The sequence below is a fragment of the Lactuca serriola genome, chromosome 4 (assembly GCF_051521515.1).
Source record: "Lactuca serriola cultivar US96UC23 chromosome 4, Lser_US96UC23_V15, whole genome shotgun sequence".
NCBI classification, from domain to species: Eukaryota; Viridiplantae; Streptophyta; class Magnoliopsida; order Asterales; family Asteraceae; genus Lactuca; species Lactuca serriola.
This window is the reverse complement of record NC_136411.1, coordinates 142,859,383-142,879,825: the sequence shown is the minus strand read 5'-3', so window position 1 is coordinate 142,879,825 and position 20,443 is coordinate 142,859,383. Positions and strand designations below refer to the sequence as shown.

General features: G+C 32.9%; 1 protein-coding gene across 1 annotated transcript; it reads right to left on the bottom strand.

The window, feature by feature from the left end:
* Positions 1–1,376: 1,376 nt before the first annotated feature.
* Positions 1,377–4,384, bottom strand: LOC145100373 (long chain base biosynthesis protein 2a-like). The gene is made up of 8 exons (XM_079037671.1): positions 3,778–4,384; positions 3,614–3,679; positions 3,406–3,494; positions 3,120–3,265; positions 2,932–3,056; positions 2,730–2,823; positions 1,904–2,452; positions 1,377–1,803 (listed from the first exon to the last, which is right to left on the bottom strand). The coding sequence occupies exons 1-7, from the start codon at positions 3,901–3,903 to the stop codon at positions 1,962–1,964; spliced, it is 1,137 nt and encodes a 378-aa protein (XP_078893797.1). The 5' UTR covers positions 3,904–4,384; the 3' UTR covers positions 1,377–1,803; positions 1,904–1,961.
* Between the last annotated feature and the right edge of the window lie 16,059 nt (positions 4,385–20,443).

The window sequence follows — 20,443 nt, the reverse complement described above, 5'->3', positions numbered from 1 at the left end:
ATCTGCTAATCACCATCAGCATCATACCAGGTTGTATATGTAATGGTGAAGAACACCAATTGTAGATTTAGGGCTTTTCATTTGAACATGAAAATCAGGAATAAAACGATGAAATCGGAGGAAATAGTGATGCTTGTAACTTCAAAAAACTCAGAGTGTAAAGAGAGGGAGGATATGTAAAGGACTAGGAAGCATAAGAATGTAAGGAGTGTAAACCACATAACATGTGACGTGTATTCTTCATCGATGTCAGATGTCTCGCTGAAGACGATGTTGATTTGTTCTTCTGGTAGTTTTGGAAGTATTTTGTACTGAAATTGATGTTGAAGTCGTCCTTGATAACTTTGGCACTGATGAAGAACACTTCAATCGTGATAAGCTTTGAAGCAGGTGATCTAGTGACTTAAGTTGTGTGAGAGAGAGAAGGTGGGACCCCTTGCATATTAAATATTATTTATTTATTTATTTTAAAAAAAGTAATTAAAAACCTCATAAATGGTCCCTCTGTAGTGAAATGACAAAAATGCCCCTGACTTAACGGCTAAATGGTAATGGAGTTAGCCGGAAGGACCAAATGTTAAAAGTTTTGAAACCACAGGGACCATCTGTGAGGTTTTTTGAACTTAGGGATTAAACTTGATATTTTTGAAAACCACAGGGACCATTTTTGAAGTTTTGTCTATTTTTTATTAGTGATTATTTTAGTAGTTCCACAAGAAAAAAAAAAAGCTTTAAAATAAATCATAAGAAAATTTAGAGCATTGCACAATTGTTCGCAATATTATGAAATGGATAAAAGTTTTTTTTTTCCCTTTTTTTGAACTTTTTTAAGCAGCGGACATCATCTGAAAATCAATTTTATTTAGTGGTTGTTTGGAATAGATTTTCACACAAAAATAAATGTGTTAGTGTTCCATTGGAGTAACCTCATAATAAACAAATCGCATCGCGATAAGTTAATAAGTATCCAAATATAGATATAAAAATTAACCCAAACTTAAGTTGTAAAGATTGTTGGTAATTCTTTTTTATTTTATTAAGCAATTTGATTTTTAGGATATGATAAGTGATATATTTATTTTAATTAAACAAAAAACATGTCATATATAGTTAGACTATGTAATGATAATCTAAATTATGTTGAGAATTTTAAAACTATTATGGACTGCAAGATAAAAATGATAGACCTAAAGGTATGATAGTTGATAATTTATAACTTATAAATTTGGATGACATGTTTTAAAGTAATAAGGAACTATAAATACAATCATCACCTCTAAAACATATATGATTAATTTTTCAATCAAAACTAAATTACCAAAATTATTTATTCACTATATTTAATTTTGATACATATCAAACAAGTTACACAAAAATAAGAATTCTAATTTCTTTGTAATTTGATATCCATATTGGTAAAATCGTTTTAATCATATACAAATAGAGATTGTACAACAAAAATGATAAAATCTACAAATATTTACTTTTAGTCTAAAGGAAAAATACGCAACAAAATATCCAAAATCATATGAATACACGTCAAGTCCGTATTCACATCACATAAATTGAGTTAGCCTTAAAATCGATCCTGATTTTACAACATTAGGTGACATTTCAGCTTGCATCTGTACAAAACTGTCTCTAAACACGTCATCACGTCAGCAAAAACAATTAATTATCTCTAGTGTTGAAAAATTAATGTTTTAATTAATCTATCTTTTTTGTTCCTTCCTCCGGTTGTGTCTTCTTTGGTTCAGCTGGAAAATATTTTATTCCCACCATGTCCCCTACTCTGCTTATCACCTAAATAACAAGCTCAATTTTCTCAATAAAAATAAAATTCCCTTAAACCAAAACTAAAATTAAAATAATAATAAATAAACATAAGTTTATTATTTATTACCTCTAATGCTTTGACCATATCTTCCCTTGTATGAGCAGCCGAAATACAAATACGCGCTCTAGCCAACAGTAGAGGTGTGGCTGGAAACACAACTGTCACAACCGCAACCTTCATTATCCTCTAAAACCTCAAACCCCATTTTTTGTAGCTCAGACCTAAAATAATTATTGTTTTCACGTATTTGTGCTAGCTTTTTCGCCCTTAAATTTAACAAAATAAAATAATCATTCAACCATATATGATTAAAAAAAAAAAAGATAATAAAAAAATGGTGACCTCGACTAGAGCCATCCTCCCCAAGAATAACTTTGATGGCAGATATAATCTGTTGAGCAGCAGGAGGTGATATTGACATGGCATATAAATGAGCAGAACACGTATACTTTAAATATTTAATAAGTTCCTTTGATCCAGCTATATAACCACCACATGATCCAAATGATTTTGTGAAAGTTCCCATCATGATGTCCACGTCAGCAGTGTCTACACCTAAAAGCTCACACCCACCTTTTCCTGTTTTGCCTATTGCTCCTATACTGTGTGCCTCATCTAAATAAACATATGCCTGTATCAAATAATATATATATATATATATATATATATATATGAGTGAATGACCATTTTACCCTTTTATTTAGATGTGACAATGAACAACAAGTTACTGTGTATTTGATATTGTTATAAAATCAAAATCAAATGAGTTAAGTACTTAACACATTAAGAGTTAAGACATGTTTTATAGATTAAGTCAAAAAGAAACACTCGTATATATTTAGCCCCATTAAATCCTATCCCATTGTTAAGTCAAAAATAAACAGGCACTTACTGTTATGTTGAAAGACTCGAATGGTGGCACCAGACCCTCGAGCTCGATTGGCAATGGAATTGTGGTTGAGTGAATCACTGATTATCAAACCTCCCTGCATAAGTTCCCATCAAGAATGAGAAAATTTTGAACAAAATAAACTAAGAACAAGAACACATACATGTAACTCATATTAAATGAAATATATAAGAACAACACATACATGTCTAACCAATACAGGAAGGATAGCAGAGTTAGTGACATATCCCATGCCAGTAACCATAGCAACTGGTTTTCCAACAAAATCAGCCACAACATCCTCCAATTCAATATGCAATGCTGTAGTTCCTGAAAGACACCAATCCATCATCAGAATCTCTTACAAATGATAAAAGAGAAGAATAAAATTACCTCCTTCCACACGAGTACTACATGTGCTTGCAGAGTATCTCTTCAAAGTCTCAGTCACACGAGGTGTGCAGTATTCATCTGCTGCAGCAAATCCAAGGTAGTTGTATGATCCCAAGTAAAGACACCTACTTACTTTTGTAGTTCGTCTACATAATGTGCACAATTTGACAATTTATGGCATCCAATGATACAATCCATACGTTGTGAAAATCAGAAGAGACAGAAAAAACTTATACCAAATCTAGATTCTCAACTGGAAACTGAGAATGTGAATCCAGTCACTCACTTGAGTGTCTTGTTATTGTCATTAGAAACACGCTCCACCACATCAAACCAAGCATCAGGAGGGCTTGATATTGGTCGTCCAAAGCAATCCTACATATATACATAAAGGAATCATGTCTTTTAACTCATAAATATGTCGAATCATGTTTTTGTATATGAACTTTTTGTATCAACTTGAAGAGTAAAATCTATGGTGCATACTAATATACCTGTATACGGAGATAGAGGCGGCGAATATAGAAATCTTCAAGCCCTAAACAGATCGGTGCATAGTCCTGATAATATACGCAACATGAAGTTTACAGCATACTAAGTTATCAACATAAAATTTTAATAACAAAAGGTATATAAAATACAGACAGAGCTAACGAACCTGAAGATTGCTGGCTTTCCACCAATCAATGAATCTACGGAAGAAGTCGTGCAACTGGCCAAAAGCGAAGAGCAAACCGTAACTGAAATAGGTGGTCAGCGCGGTCAAATATGGAATTGTAATCATGTTCAAGATTGGATCTCCGGTCTCCTTCTTGTCAATCTAACGAAGAATGTAAAAATCCTGTCAGCACTATCAATAAACTGAGTGACTGCAAATTGGAGAAACGAACCGCCGACGCCGGCAACGAGGCGGCTCTGGAACGGCTGAAAATCCAATTACCGGTAGCGATTGAATCCTTTGGCTTCGGTATATTTTTCCGTTCTATTTGCGAGTTTCAATTTCAACTTGAATTTGATATTTTGATGCTTATATAGTTTGAGCCATGTACTTATATAGTTTGATATTTTGATGCTCATATAGTTTGGGCCATGTGCAGCGGCCGTTTCAGTTTTAATTATATGTACGCCCCATTACAGTATTATAATTAACATATATTATTAGGGGTGAGCAAAAATCGCACCGCAACTAAAATTAACCGTATAAACTGCAACCGCAATTAAAACCGATGGTGAGGTTTTTTGTTTTTCAAAAACCGCAAATTTACGATGCGGTGTGGTTATTAGTTTTTAAAAACTGCAAAAAACTGCACCACATATATTATATATAATTTTTTTAATTAATTATTAATATATTAACTATTAAAAATAACACAAGTTTCATGGATGAAAGATGGATAAAATACTAGAAGACCAAAGTATTGGTGTTTTGTTATTTTTAACTTTGAAAAATGGTGAAATTAGACAATTTTAAGATATTTCTTGTTAATTACTATTGATTTGACGTTTTTAAGATATTAGTTGTTTGTGATTTAAGTTAAGTGTCTTATATTTTATGGTTTTTTTTTATTATTACAAGTAATATGTTTGAACTTTTAAAACCATTTGAGCTCTAAAGTGTGGTTAAAAACCACACAAAATAACCGCACCAAATCCATGCGGTTAATAACCGCAACATAGAAAAAACAAAACTGCACCGCAAAAATAACCACCTAACCGCACCGCAAAAATAACCGCACCATGCGGTTTTGAAAATGGATTAACCGCATTTGCGGTTAGTGGTGAGGTTTTAGCTAATAACCGCATCGAACCGCACCGCGATCACCGCTAACATATAATATGCTGACTCCAATAACTAAATTCAGTCTCTTCACGCTTCTCCTTCCATGGTGTGCAAGTAAGTTCGCCAAATAAATTAATAAAAGGTTGTCTGATGATTATAAAGATCACAAAACAAACATAGAACAAACATAGTGTAACACTCCATGGGGGTGTTTTAAATAAAAGAAAACATAAAAGGCCCTTTTATAAATCACAATGAAAGAACAAAACTATTTGATAAATTACAATTTGTGCAAATAAACATATGACAAGTATAAAAGTTAGTTTCTAGATATAGAATATATCTTGGACTAGAAAAATGATAGGCAATATATTTATGGGTGCAATTTTAGTTATGAGTGTGAGAAGTTTCTACTTTATAGAATCAAAAGAGATCTAAAACTTACGTGGTTTCAACATTGTATATATTGATTGTGATAGGTATGTGTTTCACATTGGAGCTAGACTTGGACAAAACAACTTCTTGTTTGGTAATGAATAAAATAAAAATTATTATAATATCTTCGATTTCTAAGAACAATACTAATTAAAAAGAAAGCAAAAAAATATATATGAATAATATTAAAGCATTCTTATTCATCAAATGATTCATCATATACATTAGAGTTTTTGTAGTATGTTAGGTTGCATTATCTTATGATGACATATATGTACTTTAACATCATCAATACTAAATTCTCAATCGATTTACCTTTTAAAAATAAATATTGCAATCCATATTTAAAATAAATGTAACAATTAATTCATTTAATATGCTTAGGATATAGTTAATTTATATGTTGAATATTATTTTAAGTAGAACATGGCACCTTATGTCAACAAATTAAAATGTCTTCTTCACGAAAACCAAACATATTTTCACAGTTCTATGTTGAGGATAACTCACTTATAAGAAATTATCATAGGTGGGGACCAAATGTGGGCCTGATTATGTTAGACTTAGACTTGAAAGCCATATAATTGTATTTTTAAAAATTATATAAATAATTTATTGCTAGGAAACTATTGAAGCACGAATAAGAAAACAAGGTTACCGACATAAAAAAAGAACATAAAATCCACTTGTCACCTAAGCCCAAGGAAATCAAATGGAATATTGGTGATGGTGCATATCATTCATTTTCTTTTTATTGTGAGGATAATCATAGACCCTTTTGCAAAAGAAGAAATATCCTACAATGCTCTTCATGTTATCTTTTTTATATGGCTAATCAAACCATGCTATATGGTTATTCACAAAGTAAGATTTTTACTTTTTTGTCTTGATGAATCTGAATGAGATAACTTAAGTCGCTACTGTTTCCTTTGAGAATGACTTGCTAGATAAAATATAAGATAAATTTTTTTAAGGAAAAATTCTTTTTGTTTCTATCAAAAGTGTTGTCGTTTTATCAAAAAAAAAAATATTAAAAATATCATTTATTAAGACAATACTTATTGAAAGAAATATATTGCCCTATATGGGTTTCAGGGAATAGATCTCATAGAATAACAAAAGACTAGAAAAATCAAAAGAACAAATGAACATACCTTTGACATTTGTGACATATAAGGTAGTTCAAGATGGGAAGACACTGATGGAAGAAGATGTCTAGCATGAAAGATAAGAGTGTTTCAAATGAGCCAAAGACGACTTCCTAGAAAACCGCTTAAAAGATTGTTAAATGTATTAAATACAATCAACAACCTTATATTTTCATGGATTTAGGCAAGTCATCCTTGGCTATCCAAATAACTCTTAAATCTTCATACAAGACCTCTCTTCCGCACTCTTTTCCATCCCTATTTGCACTTCTTCAAAACAACTAAATTTATCAAAATGATAACAAAAGGGGACATAATTCCAAAATAGATGTTGAATGCAATAGAACTTAATTAGTCGTTACACTTTGAAGTTTGAACAACAAGACTAAAACCCTATGTCTTTTCTATGGTGCGTCTTGATGTCTTACATTGCACTCTCCATTGATATGTTTGTAGTTCTTCAATGACATCTATATATAAAGGAGTCAAGAATGAAAAGATGTGAAGTTGCAACAAGTATTGTTCTTACCCCTATGCTTACCATAGTCAAGATGTCCACTTGTGAAAAGTGCTTCTTTTTTTCTTTCACGAACATTTTCCAAGTTAATCAATTTACCCATAAAAGAATATATTCTAGTCATCCATTTCATTGACATCCATCTAGATATAACTATTCGTCTTGGATGTTCACAAAGTTATCTGATAGACAATAGGTGATAGAACTTCACTTTTTTGCTCGTTATGTACCTAATAATTCGGACTTTTTGGTATTCAATTCCGAGTTGACAAATATTGACCTCCTACTCAAAGATATTCCATTATGCCTTTTATTTTCCTTATTCTCCATGCATGTGTTTAAATACAAATCACAAATATGGTATTTTTAGATGTTGATCTTGGTTTTCTAAGGCTCACAAAGTGATTTTGACCCCCTTTCCACACAAATATTAATGGTGATTGATATTAAAGACATGAAGTGTCAACCCTTTGAGAATTTGTTCCATTTTGACCTACAAATTTAGATCCAACTTAGCATCTTATTCGTTTATATTTATTTATTTGTTGTTTCCTATTTTATTTTGCATATTATTATTCTATATAACAGTAACATACTTCTATAAAAACTCTTACATATATGATAACAAAGAGTTTTATGAAACAAGACATTTATTAATCGACACTTTTGAGATTGGGACTATTTCTACGATAGCGTTTACATTTTCACCAATAACATATACAAAACAATGTACTTATTTATGTTAAGATGTACTAGAACAGGAAGAACCGAAAACCAGATTTGGCAATAATAGGTATCAAAAACCGGACTGTTAAGAAGAAAATGGTTGCGGTTATAGTCGGTTAAATCAGTTATTGGGACTAGAAAACCGAATAAATCGGAAAAAAATTTGGTGAGAACTGGAGAACCGACAAGAACCGGGCTGTTTTTGGAAGAAAAAAAAATTGAAAACAGGTGTTCTTTTGTAATTGTAATTAAATGCAGGGGTTGTCCAAGATTGTTATTGTAATTAGTCATGCATGGCTTTGAAAACGTTTATGTGTGTCATCGTGAAACTAATACTTTTATCGTCCAAGATTGTAATTGTATTATCCAGTTATTATAATTAGTCAATGATAAGTGTTGTTTTGATTGTCAGGGGCTCTTATGGTTGTTCATAATTGTAATTGTAATTAGTAATGCATGGCTTTGAAAACATTTTAGGTTTAACATCATACAAAGTTACATAAGATTCCATCTAAATATATTGACGTTTGTGTCATAGTATGTCATTTACACCTTCGTTAGTTTCACGAACTCAAAAAAGTTATTGGTGGCAAGTTATATAAAAAACGAACATGTGAAGTAGGATCATTTATGTCATTTACAACTTTGTTAGTTTTACAAACTCAAAAAAATTAACTCTGTGAAGAACTCACGGGGTCCAAATACATGCAAGATATGATTAAGGATGTTTTGTTTGACATATTTAAGTGTGTCGGGGTTTCCGTCAAGAAAGATGTACCTGTGAATTTCATGACTGACCCGACAGAAGGAAGGTCAACCTTTAGATCGACATGATGTTTTGGTTTTTGGATGGATTGGAGGGAAACACTCTTGTGTGCACCTTACATAGGTATCCATCACGTGGGCTTGTGGGTAGAGGGTTTCAAGGTGAGACAAGTTGCTTTAAAGGCAACTACATGCAATGTCACAAAACATGAGAAATCGTGCGTGGTAAAATCAACAAGTGTTCATACCATTTGTGTTTCATATGTTTGGTTTGCTCGCCCCAGATGTTGTGGAGCTTCTTAATATAGTACAATGGATCATTTATAACAATGTTATATCTCCTAGATCTATAGATGTAATTTTCAATAAAATGGTTTTACTATACAAAAAGTTTTAGCAACACAAGTTTTTGTTCGTTTGTCTTCTCACTCTTTGTATTGTGATCACTAAGTTGTTTCCAAATAAAACATAAATTAATAGTACAAAAATACTAACTAAAGCGAATACAAAATAATATACATATAAACATTAAAGATTATCCATATTCCATCATCCAAGTTAAGAAAAAAGACTACTCGAGAACATCTGTCAGCTCATCGTTATTTTCATCTCCATTGTTTATCATGTCTTCCGACTCTAATACAAACCGAAATAAAATGAAGTAGGAAGTTAATACATATCAAAGATTTTGAAATTAAGTAATAACAAGAAATTGTTACATTTCGCGACCTTATCATCTTTCAAAACTTCATTGATGTTGTCTACAATCAACTTTCTTGATTTTCTTATCCAATTTAGGGTGCAAACCATAGTATTTACTATGTTGGTATAAAATTTTGTTCGATATAGATCTAATATCCATCCACTTGTACTAAAATCCCCCTCTGACACCATGATAGATATTTGAATTCCAAAAATATCTATCAACATAAACATACAAATTGTTATAATATAATTATAAAAACGTATACAAATAAAACAGATTATAAATTTTGCCATGCAATATACAATGGGTGACAATATGCGTTTTGTTTCCATCAAATTAGAATATCAAAATATTTATTGTATAAGGTTGGTTGCTCATTTAAATATCATATCAACTTCTTTTCCGTTGATACCAAGGGTTATTCGCTTGTACTAGGAAATCACCCTTGAAGTCATTTTCTTCATTAACCAAAACCACATCTTCAGAAGTTCTGTTAGACTTGGTATTCGTAACATCTCAAAAATCAAGGTAAAATTTTCATTTTTCAAAACCAACCCCAAAACCATAAATGTTTACAAAACATAATTTCCAATACTCAAAATCATAAATCAGAGTATCCCAAAATCATATGTCATAAAATCTAAAGGATGTGCACGATCAAGCCTTCACCCTGCCCCGATCACTTGAAGTACCTGAAAGGTAACACTTAAACTGTAAGCCAAAACTTAGTGAGTTCCTCCAAAGTACGACACACAACCATACAGATAACAATATGCATACATGAGACTTCAACACGATTGGACAGCCTCGTAGGGCCTACAACCTATCTGGATCGCTCTCCGAGCCTTCGTCCTGATAGGACCGCCTCGTCGGGACTACATCCTATCCAGACCGCTCTCCGGGCCTTCGGCCTGACTGGACCGCCTCATAGGGTCTACAGTCTATTTGGACCGCCTCATAGGGTCTACAGTCTATTTGAGGGTCGTCATTTTATTAGATCTACTAGTACTTCACTATTAGGTAAGGTTGTGAGAAAAAAATGGGAACACAGTAAATCCAGGGTTGGTTATGAGTTTCCTTATCATTATGTATGGTGGTAATCCAGACTTATGTTGAGGACCTTGTAGGGGTATTCCAGATATAGACTATGGGCCCGGTGATTATTATTTTTTTTTTACGTGTGTGGTACTTTAGGTGTTAGTGTATTGTTGGAAGTCAGGAGACTCAGTGACCAACTAATTTAGATCATGTGGGGAGTTAAGGTTTGTTGGGAGTAATAGTTGTGCGTTAGAAGTCCTTTGCAAAGTGTTTGCATTATTAAACCTAATTGCTTGCAGGTGTAGGTACACCTGAGCTGAAAAAGGAATTGGATGCAATGTGCAGTTCTTGGATGTACCATAATTATTCTCGTGGGAGTAGTGGGTTGGTAATGACTTGTCAGGAAGACAAGTGAGTCAGGTTTTAGGCACAATTTTCAGATTTAGGATTGGGCAGAGTTCGCGATCGGTATGTCTTGAGTAGCCTTTCAACACGTTTTGGTGGTGTCCCTAGTCATGGACTAGGGGTAGGTTCGACAAATGGATTATCGTTAGTCTTAGGTTAAGTTTTATGAAGTATAAACTGATGGGTTTCCAGTTTTAGGGAGTATAGTGACAAAGTTGGTTTGTGGTTGTAGTTTTGAGAGTTCCCGGTTTGTATTGTTTTCTTTGGAAGTTGGGTCATACAGTTAGGGAGAGAAAGAAAATTGTTGTGATTAAGCATTTTCAAGTTATTGGATTGGTTGTTCGCAGTTGGGGGTTTCCAAGTGGTCTCTTGAGCTTTATTTATAAGATGCCTTGATTTCGAAATGGTTAGAGGGAGTTTATGGAATATGTTGGTGTTGTTTTAGAAATCGTAACCAAGACGGATTTTGAGGACAAAATCTAGTTTAAGTGGGGGAGATTTGTAACATCCTGTTTCAAAAAGTTTCTTATTTTGGGATTATGGATAACAAATGGATCAAGTAAAGGCCTTGGGCTTCAAAGGAATAGGGTTTAGACCTTATTGGATGTTGATAATATTGGTTATGCGATCCAAACCCTTGGTTTGTGTTGGAGTCAAGGAGGAAAAACCTTATTTTCGTGGTTTGAGCCCTATTTAAGCTCCTTGACTTCCCCAAACCCATTCCATTCTCGTCCTCCACCTCTCTAACACCCTCTCTAGAAACCCTAACTGCAGTTTAAGCCTTGTGAGCAAAAAGAATGTGTTTTTAAGTGCTTTGGAGTGTTCTTGGTGCACCTTAGAGAAGAAGGAACTCATTGCAGAAGCATTGGTTGGATTGGAGCTTGTAGATCCAGACCTTGTTCACCTTGATCTTTCTTTTGGAGGTATAAAGTTTGAATCTTGATGATGAAATTGTTAGATCTAGCCAGTTTTGGGTGTTATGAGATTTTGGTCACTTTAAGCGCATAAGGTTTAGATCTTGAAAGTTTGTGACCTTGTTATCGATAAAATTGGAAACTTTATCCATCTAAACATCATATTGATTTAGATCTAAAGGTTGCAGACTTAGACTTAATGGATTAAGTTGAAAAAGATGCACTTTTGGTCCCCTTTGATACTTAAAGACTAGATCTTGTTTGTTGAGAGCATTTTAATGGATAAAGTTGGAAACTTTATCCATTATGGAGCTATTAGGAACCATAAAATTGTGATCTTAGTTGTTTTATCCCTTCCATGCAAGATTTGTGATATCTTAATGGATTAATAAGTTAGGATTTTAGATTTTGGACCTTCCCTAGCCATGTAAAGTCATAAGGTGGAAACCTTATGACTTAAGACAATGTTTTGAGGCTAGATCTGAGTGTGGGTGAAAAGTTTTTAAGGGATTAAGTGCTTAATGGAATAGATGGAACCCCCTTGTGTACAACGGGCGTGATTTTCATGTGAGGCGTACTAAACCATCCCATATACATTAGGCGTAAGTTGAGTACGCAAGATGTACTCAACCAACATTTGAATTTGACTTTTTGTTGACTCTGTTGACCATTGAATTTTTGACCAAGTTTGACTTTAAGTCAAACTTAAGGGTTTTGACCGGTGATTAAGATTTTATATGGTTCTGGTGTTAGTGGATCCGCGGGAGCATGCAGTGTAGCAAGAAGTGTATCGTACTGTTCTTGGGTTTCTTCATTTCAGGTGAGTTTTCTTTGTTGTACCCGTGGATCGAAGGCACCAAGGTCGACCTACTAGATTATTTATCATGGTTAGGAAAATGATATGCTAGTATGTGGCTGATTAGTAGATCTGTATGATTATTTGTATTTAGTTGGTTCTGTGTTTGTGTTTGTTTGTTACATATGTCAACATATTGAGTTTGGGTTGAGGCGGTCTTGGTTTGTGTTGTAGGCTAAGACACCTGGGGATGTCCGAATAGGCTGTAGCCCTTGTGAGGCGGTCTAGTTAGGCTAGCGGCTCATAGAGCTGTTCTGATAGCCTGTAGGCCCTACGAGGTGGTCCAGGCAGGTTGGATGCTCATAATTACATGCTTTGTTTGTTATGTAGTGTGTTGGTACTTTGGGGGGGGGGGGGGAACTCACTAAGCTTTGGCTTACTGTTTCAGTTTATTGTTTCAGGTACTTTAGAGGATCATGGAAAAGCAAAGGCATGATCGTGCACATCTTCCTGTTTTTATGACATTTGATCTTAGGATACTCTGATCTTGACTAATATGCTTGAAACAATGATTTTGTAAACACTTTACGGATGAAATGAGTTGTTTTTGAAAAGTTTAAATTTCTATGATTTTTGGGTTGTTACAGAATTATTGGTAATGAAGACTTTCCAGAAAAACACTAGCAGAAGGGGGGACGATTACTGCAAAAAATCGTCAGAAAGGGGGACCAAAAGTGAAGAGAACGACCTTTGTGTGTGATCATATTTAGAAGAGTTTTTTCTCTGGTGTTGTGCGATACTACATTGCATACATAATGACCAATCAAGAGAAAAAAACTTTTCACATGTCACTTCTTGTTTTTTTTAGACTCGATTAAGCCCAAAACCGATGGAACCACACCTGATATACACAATAACCAATTAAGCCCAATGTACATAACTGGGAACCGAACCAGATATGCTAATTCAGCCCTAACCGGTTTCGGTCCGATTTTTTGTTGTAAGATTTTACCTTTTTTCATAATTCATGAATCTAATATGACTTAACCTAAGTCAGTAAACAAATGTTCCCTTTGAGAGTGACTCACTAGATAAAAAGACAATTTCTAATCTTTTTTAAAAAAAATTGCACACATTTTATTTTTGTTTCTATTTCCCAAATATGTTGTTGATTTATCAAAAAGTTTAAAACATTATTTACTATATACACAAATTATTTAAAAACATAAATGGTTTTCTAGGAATAAATCTCATAGAGTAACAAAAGACCTGATAAATCAAAAGAACAAATGAACATACCTTTGACATGTTTGACATATAAGGTAGTTTAAGGGGGAAAAGTAGTAATGGAAGAAGATATCTCGCATGAAAGATAAGAGCGTTTCAAATGAGCCAAAGACGACTTCCTAGAGAACCATTTAATAGGTTGTTAATTGCATTAAGTACAATCAATAATCATTTATTTTCATGGATTTAGGCAAGTCATCCTTGGCTATCCAAATAGCTCTTAAATCTTCATAGAAGACCTTTCTTCCTAAGTCTTTTCCATCCCTCATTTCACTTCTTCAAAACAACTAAATTTATCAAAAGATAACAGAAGAGCCCATAATTTGATAATAACTATTGAATGCAATAGAACTTAGTCGTTGCCTTGAAGAACAAGACTAATATCGCATGTCTTTTCTACCTATGCATGCGTCTTAATGTCACACATTGCACTCTACATTGATATTATTCTAGTTCTTTAATGACAACTATATATAAAGGAGTCAAGAATGAAAAGATGTGAAGTTACTACAAGTATTGTTCCTACCCCTAGGCTTACCATAGTCAGTATGTCCACTTGTGAAAAATGCTTCTTTTGTTTTTTTTCTTACACGAACATTTTTCAAGTTAATCAACCTACCCATAAACGAATATATTCTAGCAATCCATTTCATTGACATCCAACTTGATACATCTATTCATCTTAGTAGTTCACAAAGTTATCCAATAGACAATAAGTGATAGAACTTCACCTTTTTTGTTTGTTATGTGCCTAATAATTCTTACTTTTTGTTATTCAATTCTGAGTTGAAAAATATTGACCTCCTACTTAAAGATATTTCAATATGCCTTTTTCTTTTCCTTATTCTCCATGCATGTGTTTAAATACAAATCACAAATAAAGTATTTTGAGATGCTGATTTTAGTTTTCTAAAGGTCACAAAGTGATTTTGACCCCCTTCCGCACCAACATTAATGATAATTGATAGTAAAGGCATGAAGTGTCAACCCTTGTGAACTTGTTCCATTTTGACATTCAAATTAACATTTTATTCGTTTATATATATATATATATATATATATATATATATATATATATGTATATATATATATATATATATATATATTTTTTTTTTTCTATTTTACATATTATTGTAATGAAAATACTTTTAGAAAGACTCATATATATATATATATATATATATATATATATATATATATATATATATATATATATATATATTTTTTTTTTCACTTGTCATTTACTTTATTTTTTATTTTTCAATATATTATTAATTTAGTTTCCATGAATTAAACATACCATAATGTCTATATTAATTTCAAATTTCAAATTATAAACTTTAATTTTAGTTTTAAAAAAAATTTACAGATTAAACTTTCGTATTTAAAATTTTGTTATAATTAACACGTTTAGTATACGAGTCTGACAATATTATATAAGAAATAGATATATTTATTAACAAAGAGTTTGATAAACAAAACATATATTAATTGGCACTTTTGACCGTGGGACTATTTCTACAATAACATTTACATTTTACACCAATATTGTATAAGAAATAGATGTATTTATTTATGTTAAGATGGCACAAAACACCCCTGTAACTGTATATTCAGTTTTTTTTCCGAAAACCAAATAAATTAATATAACCCACAAAATGAAAATTTAACCAACTGATCGAATCGAATGTAAATAGCTTTACATGCCTCGTGTAGCATTATTCCAAGCTTCTTGAGTTCAAAAGCGCATTCAAGATGAGGACCCTCATTTACTCATTTAGATTAAATAATAAAGATGCAAGATCTTCTAAAATGGCCACTTATATAAATATATGAAATGAAATAATAATAAAATATATAGTTACAATATTTACTCTTTCCACGTGTTTTTTAGGTAACATGACTAGACGAAAAGATGCATTTGCTTTAAAAATTATAAGACGTTGAATAGTAACCCAACAAAATGATGATTAATCTTGACTTGCATCGTAATTTTTTATGTAATATCTACCGTTAGTTCCTAATTTTATTGAGTAAAACTATGAATTTTCGTGCGTTATGTAGGTTAAGATTTATTGAAATAATAATTCTAATGTTACGTTGATATACGAAATTGTAAGTTTTTTAACAATATAATAAGATAAACATATATGAAATCAAATTTTACAATGGGTATCACAGGAGGCCCTAAAAAACATATTTAATAGTATAAATTTTTTTGATAATTTTTGTTTATATTGCATTTAAATTTCATAAAATAATTTGGGCTACCGTAATTTTTTTTTTTCTTTTTTTAGGTTTTTTCTAAATGATATATCCAATTAAGAACTAGTCCATGAAGTAGTCCAAAACTCCAAATTAATTAAGCCCAATTATCAAGTGTCCAATACAAAAAATTCAGTCAGTTAATCGACACTTGCCTAGTATCGTGACTTCCGACTTACGAGTTACGACTAACGACTTCGTTGTCCTCCATGCGATTCATTGTTGCCCATCCTTCTTCTTTCGGTGTTCGGTCATCACGGTGGCTGTTTTTCGGTGAAATCCTCTGGTGGCCGGTGGTGAGTGATTATTGATCAAAGTGGTGTACAATGAAGCAAGTAAGTAGATTTTTTGTGATTATTCTTGGTTAATTGAGATTCAATTTTATGGCATTGTGTTGAAAAAATAGAAATTACCAATTAGGATTGTTAAATTATGGACTTAGGGTCAATAATTAGTGGTTTATTTATTGTTGACATTTGAAATCAAGTTCATAGTTCATATATTTTGATAATTTGATTGTAGGTTGCTATTTGTTGTTGAAAATTGAAATCAAGTTATAGAATTATATTTGATTGTTGATATATTTTGATAGTAGGTTGCTATTAATAATTTTCAAAAGACAATTAGATGTTGGAGACAACAATGGTGAAGGAACTTCAAAAAAAATAGGGTAATGAAAGTACACAAGTTCCACAATCTAATCAACCTACGTCAAAACCACAAGAACCACAATCTAATGAACCTATTCCAAAACCACGAGAACCACAATCTAATGAACCTATTCCAAAAACACAAGAACCACAATCTAATGAACATACTCAAAAACCAAAAGTGTCACAATCTTTTGATTTGAATGATCTTCCTTCGAACCCGAGCGATAGGCCAAAGATTACATCTTATAATCCTAATCAAAAGGATGAAATAAGGAGAGCATAATTGATTAAATGACCTTATCAACCAAAGGGGGTAATTTTGAATTTACCTTATTTGGTAAGAAGCAAAGACGTTTTATTGTGGAATGGTTTAGGGATTTTCCATGCTTATTGCTACTTGTTTGGAGACATGGTAGGAGAACAAGGTGGAAAACATGCATTTATAACTTAAAGCTTTGACAATTGGAGTAAAAAAATCATTTTGAAAACATATGGGTGAGATTCAAAGTTCTCACCATATGGCCGAAGAAAAGTGTCATTTGCTTTTGATTCTGGTGAGTACGAACACAAACCACAGCCGAAAACAAAAGATTAGAAGGGTAATGAAGCTTCTGGATCTAAAGGCAATGAAAAAATGGTTGATAACGATGATGAAAAAGAAGAAGATCTATCAGAAGGGGAAAAGCTCAAAAGAAAGAAACATGAAAAAGATCTTGATGAGACTAAGCGTGTTAGCAAAGAAGTTGAAGCTCGTGAAAAGAAGGCTTGTGATGCACAGGTCACACTTAAAACTCAGACGGCCCTCTTCCCTCCTTGGTCCATGGAGCGGATTATGAACGAGGCCATTGACAATCCGAGTATTCACTGGTTGGAACCAGTTGTATCATTCGACTTGGAAAACACTTCGAAATCTTAGCTTGATTTTCCGATCACTCAGAAGGCCTTTCTATTTTGTTGTTTTGATAAGATTGAGAAAGCTCCTTATTCGGATAACGATGTCAATCACATGATTTTCTCCTTTTATCTTAAGCACAAAAAGCCTCAATATCAGGCATGGAGTCCAAATAAGATAGCTACAGTGAAAGTTTTTCGACCGGTTGAAACATAAAGCTTCATCACGTTCGATTCAAAATTGTCCAAGGAGCAGGGAGTTCAGTCTTTAAATTCACTCTCGCTGACTTGTCGTGCCTAAATCCATACGATTGGATTCTTTGTTCACTCTTTTGTCAAAAGACGAACAAAAGTTCGAAGCAATAGTAGCACACCTAAGAAGAATGTTAGTCTCCTACATTCAAGATATCGGCAAAATGGAAGTAGATATTGCTACTATGTTAAGAAAGAAACCAACTGTGCAACCCAAAGAAGCTCCGAATGGTATTAGCAAGATAAGGTTGGGGAAAATCCAAAAGGATAACTGGAGTGTGGATTTTCGACAATGATAAGGCGAGGAAGCTCAGAAGTGCTTGTTTTCCTTACCAGACAAGCATCTTTATTCTACATCCTGTCTGAACTACATTTTGGGGATTACAGAGAAATACAAAGAGAATGATGTTGCGGATAAGAAGTATTTCGCAGATATGATCAAATGGTATATCGTGGTTTGCAACACTTTGCTTGGATTAATGCCGAAGCTGTTCAAAGTTCAGAAACGACAGTCGCACTGAAGAATCTACCTTCTTTAATTGACACAAAGGGGGCGATTTTTGGGATAAATAATGTTGTGTCAATTGTTTTGTACTAGAATAGTACATATTGTAAAGAGTTGGGCCCATCCACCCGAGTTTAAATGGTATTAGGGTTAGACTATTTATAGTGCATGCATGCACCGTTTTAAGGTTAATAAGTTGTATTTCCCTACGTAGTCTTTACAGAGAAGTTCTTGTTGAACTCTTCTAAGGCTATTGAATCTAATCATTCAGCACTATTTTGATCTTCATTGTTCTTATTGTTTTTTTGATTGCACTTGTTAGAATCTATCGATCTATTATTTATTGATTCAACAGGTATACTATATTATGATAGTGTGACAAACATGAAAACAATTTTTACATGATGATTACAAGCATTATAGCCGTTCCTAGTGACGGAGTAAGACTTATAAAGGATGCTTAGCTCAGGTTAAAATAGTGCGTAGTTATACCTTGTATTATAAAGATATTACATTGGCAGGAGATCTGTGTAGAAAGTTAATTGTGAGGCATTGTAATCTTGCCTAGTTATACACTAAGGGCTTGAGGAGATGTTGAGTTAAATTAAGTTTGGATATTGGATAGCAATATATTAAGGGTGTGTGTGAGATTGGAACAGAGAGTAGGATTCTGTTTAATAACATTTTTGTGATTTGATGTGGTGTGTTTTATGTACATGAGTACTATATTAGTATTCCCCCTCCTTTTTAGATAGTCGGAAAGGGTGAGTCTATATCAGACCATCAACACGTATGTCAGAGTCATCTTCCGGAGTGGGATGAAAACCACTAGCTAAACCTAGTCTTGTGAAATGCGCTAATAGACTTATAGTCTGTAGGTGTTAATGGACTGTATGTTCATTCTCTGTACCCAATCCCCCTCATAGTTGCCTTTATTGACTAACACTTAATGCTAAGGATACCCCGAACCAGTATAGTCAACTCATTGTTTATAATGATCCAATAGGATAGATCTTACTACATTAGGATCGATATGTCGGGATTGACGGGATAGATAATTCGGGAAAATGTCTTATAGATATTTATGATGTGTTGTTGAATAACAGTTGGTTTTACAGGTTCTTGATTAGCATACCATTATGGGATTGAAAACTCTATGTATCTCACTAGGTTTCCCAACCCAACCCACTCAATTTATATACATCACAGGTAGCGGTGTTAAAACTGTTGAAAATGTGAATATGATGTTGAGTGATTAAAGAGAAAACATGCAATAGTATTCATGACCATTAAGTCTTTACGTTGTAACTTATGTATTGTAGTGATTATGACATCCTTAGTTTGAGACAATCATTTGTACTCAAAATGTTTTAATGTACTGGGATTTTCCGCAAACCAAGATATTTAAAGCGTAAATAAAAAAATCAGCTCTGAAAGTAGGGGACGTCACAATAGTTGGACATCATATTTAAAGAATTACGATAATATAAACCTAAACCTCATTTTTGTTGGTTAATTCATTCAAACTTACAATTTTCCACTTAGATAGTCTTAGATTTATGGGTTAATGACATTCTAGCTCTACAAACTTTTTGTGTTTGTTTTAAAACATCTCTAATATTTTTTTGTAGTTTAGAGGCTTAAACTCAATATTTTATGGTTAAAAACATCATTATCTGAAAAGTGAAGGGGTAATCTGATTACCCCTCTTTAATAGAGCTTAGTGTTCGTCTCCCACACTGTAACTCTGCAATCATTTTTTGGTTAATAGAAATGAAGATTTGAAGGCACGAATTCATCTTAAGCTATTCATTTGCGTCTTTGCGAAATCGATATGTTGGTTTAACTATTTATTCATTGAAAAAAGGTGGTGAAGATTTGATACGTTTTGATCCAATGTTTCAGTTGGGTGAATTTCTCTTGTAAGTTTTGTTTCTGGATTCTAGGGCTTGCAATTTGGAGTAACTTTCAATGATTTCCATGAATCTTGTATTGATTTTGGTTTTAATTTAGTGAATCTGGTATTGTTGTTCTTAATCACATCAAAAGTAACTTTTTGTGGTTCATCAAGGTTTAAATATGACTAATTCAAGATCAATCTCTTGATTCCAATCAATGTCATGGTTATACAGTTCTGGATCAGGAGTAGGCTGAGGATTGCCAATTGGGATTTAGTTAATTTTAGCCGAAAATCCTTTCTTGGCTTCAAAAATTATTGCTTCACCAGCTGAATCATTCCAT

Coding starts and splice junctions, on each gene's coding strand:
- LOC145100373 (XM_079037671.1), bottom strand. CDS start 3,903: ATGATTACAATTCCATATTTGACCGCGCTGACCACCTATTTCAGTTAC. Junction 3,680..3,777: donor GGAAAGCCAGCAATCTTCAG/GTTCGTTAGCTC, acceptor GTATATTATCAG/GACTATGCACCGATCTGTTT. Junction 2,824..2,931: donor TTCCTGTATTGGTTAGACAT/GTATGTGTTGTT, acceptor GAACTTATGCAG/GGAGGTTTGATAATCAGTGA.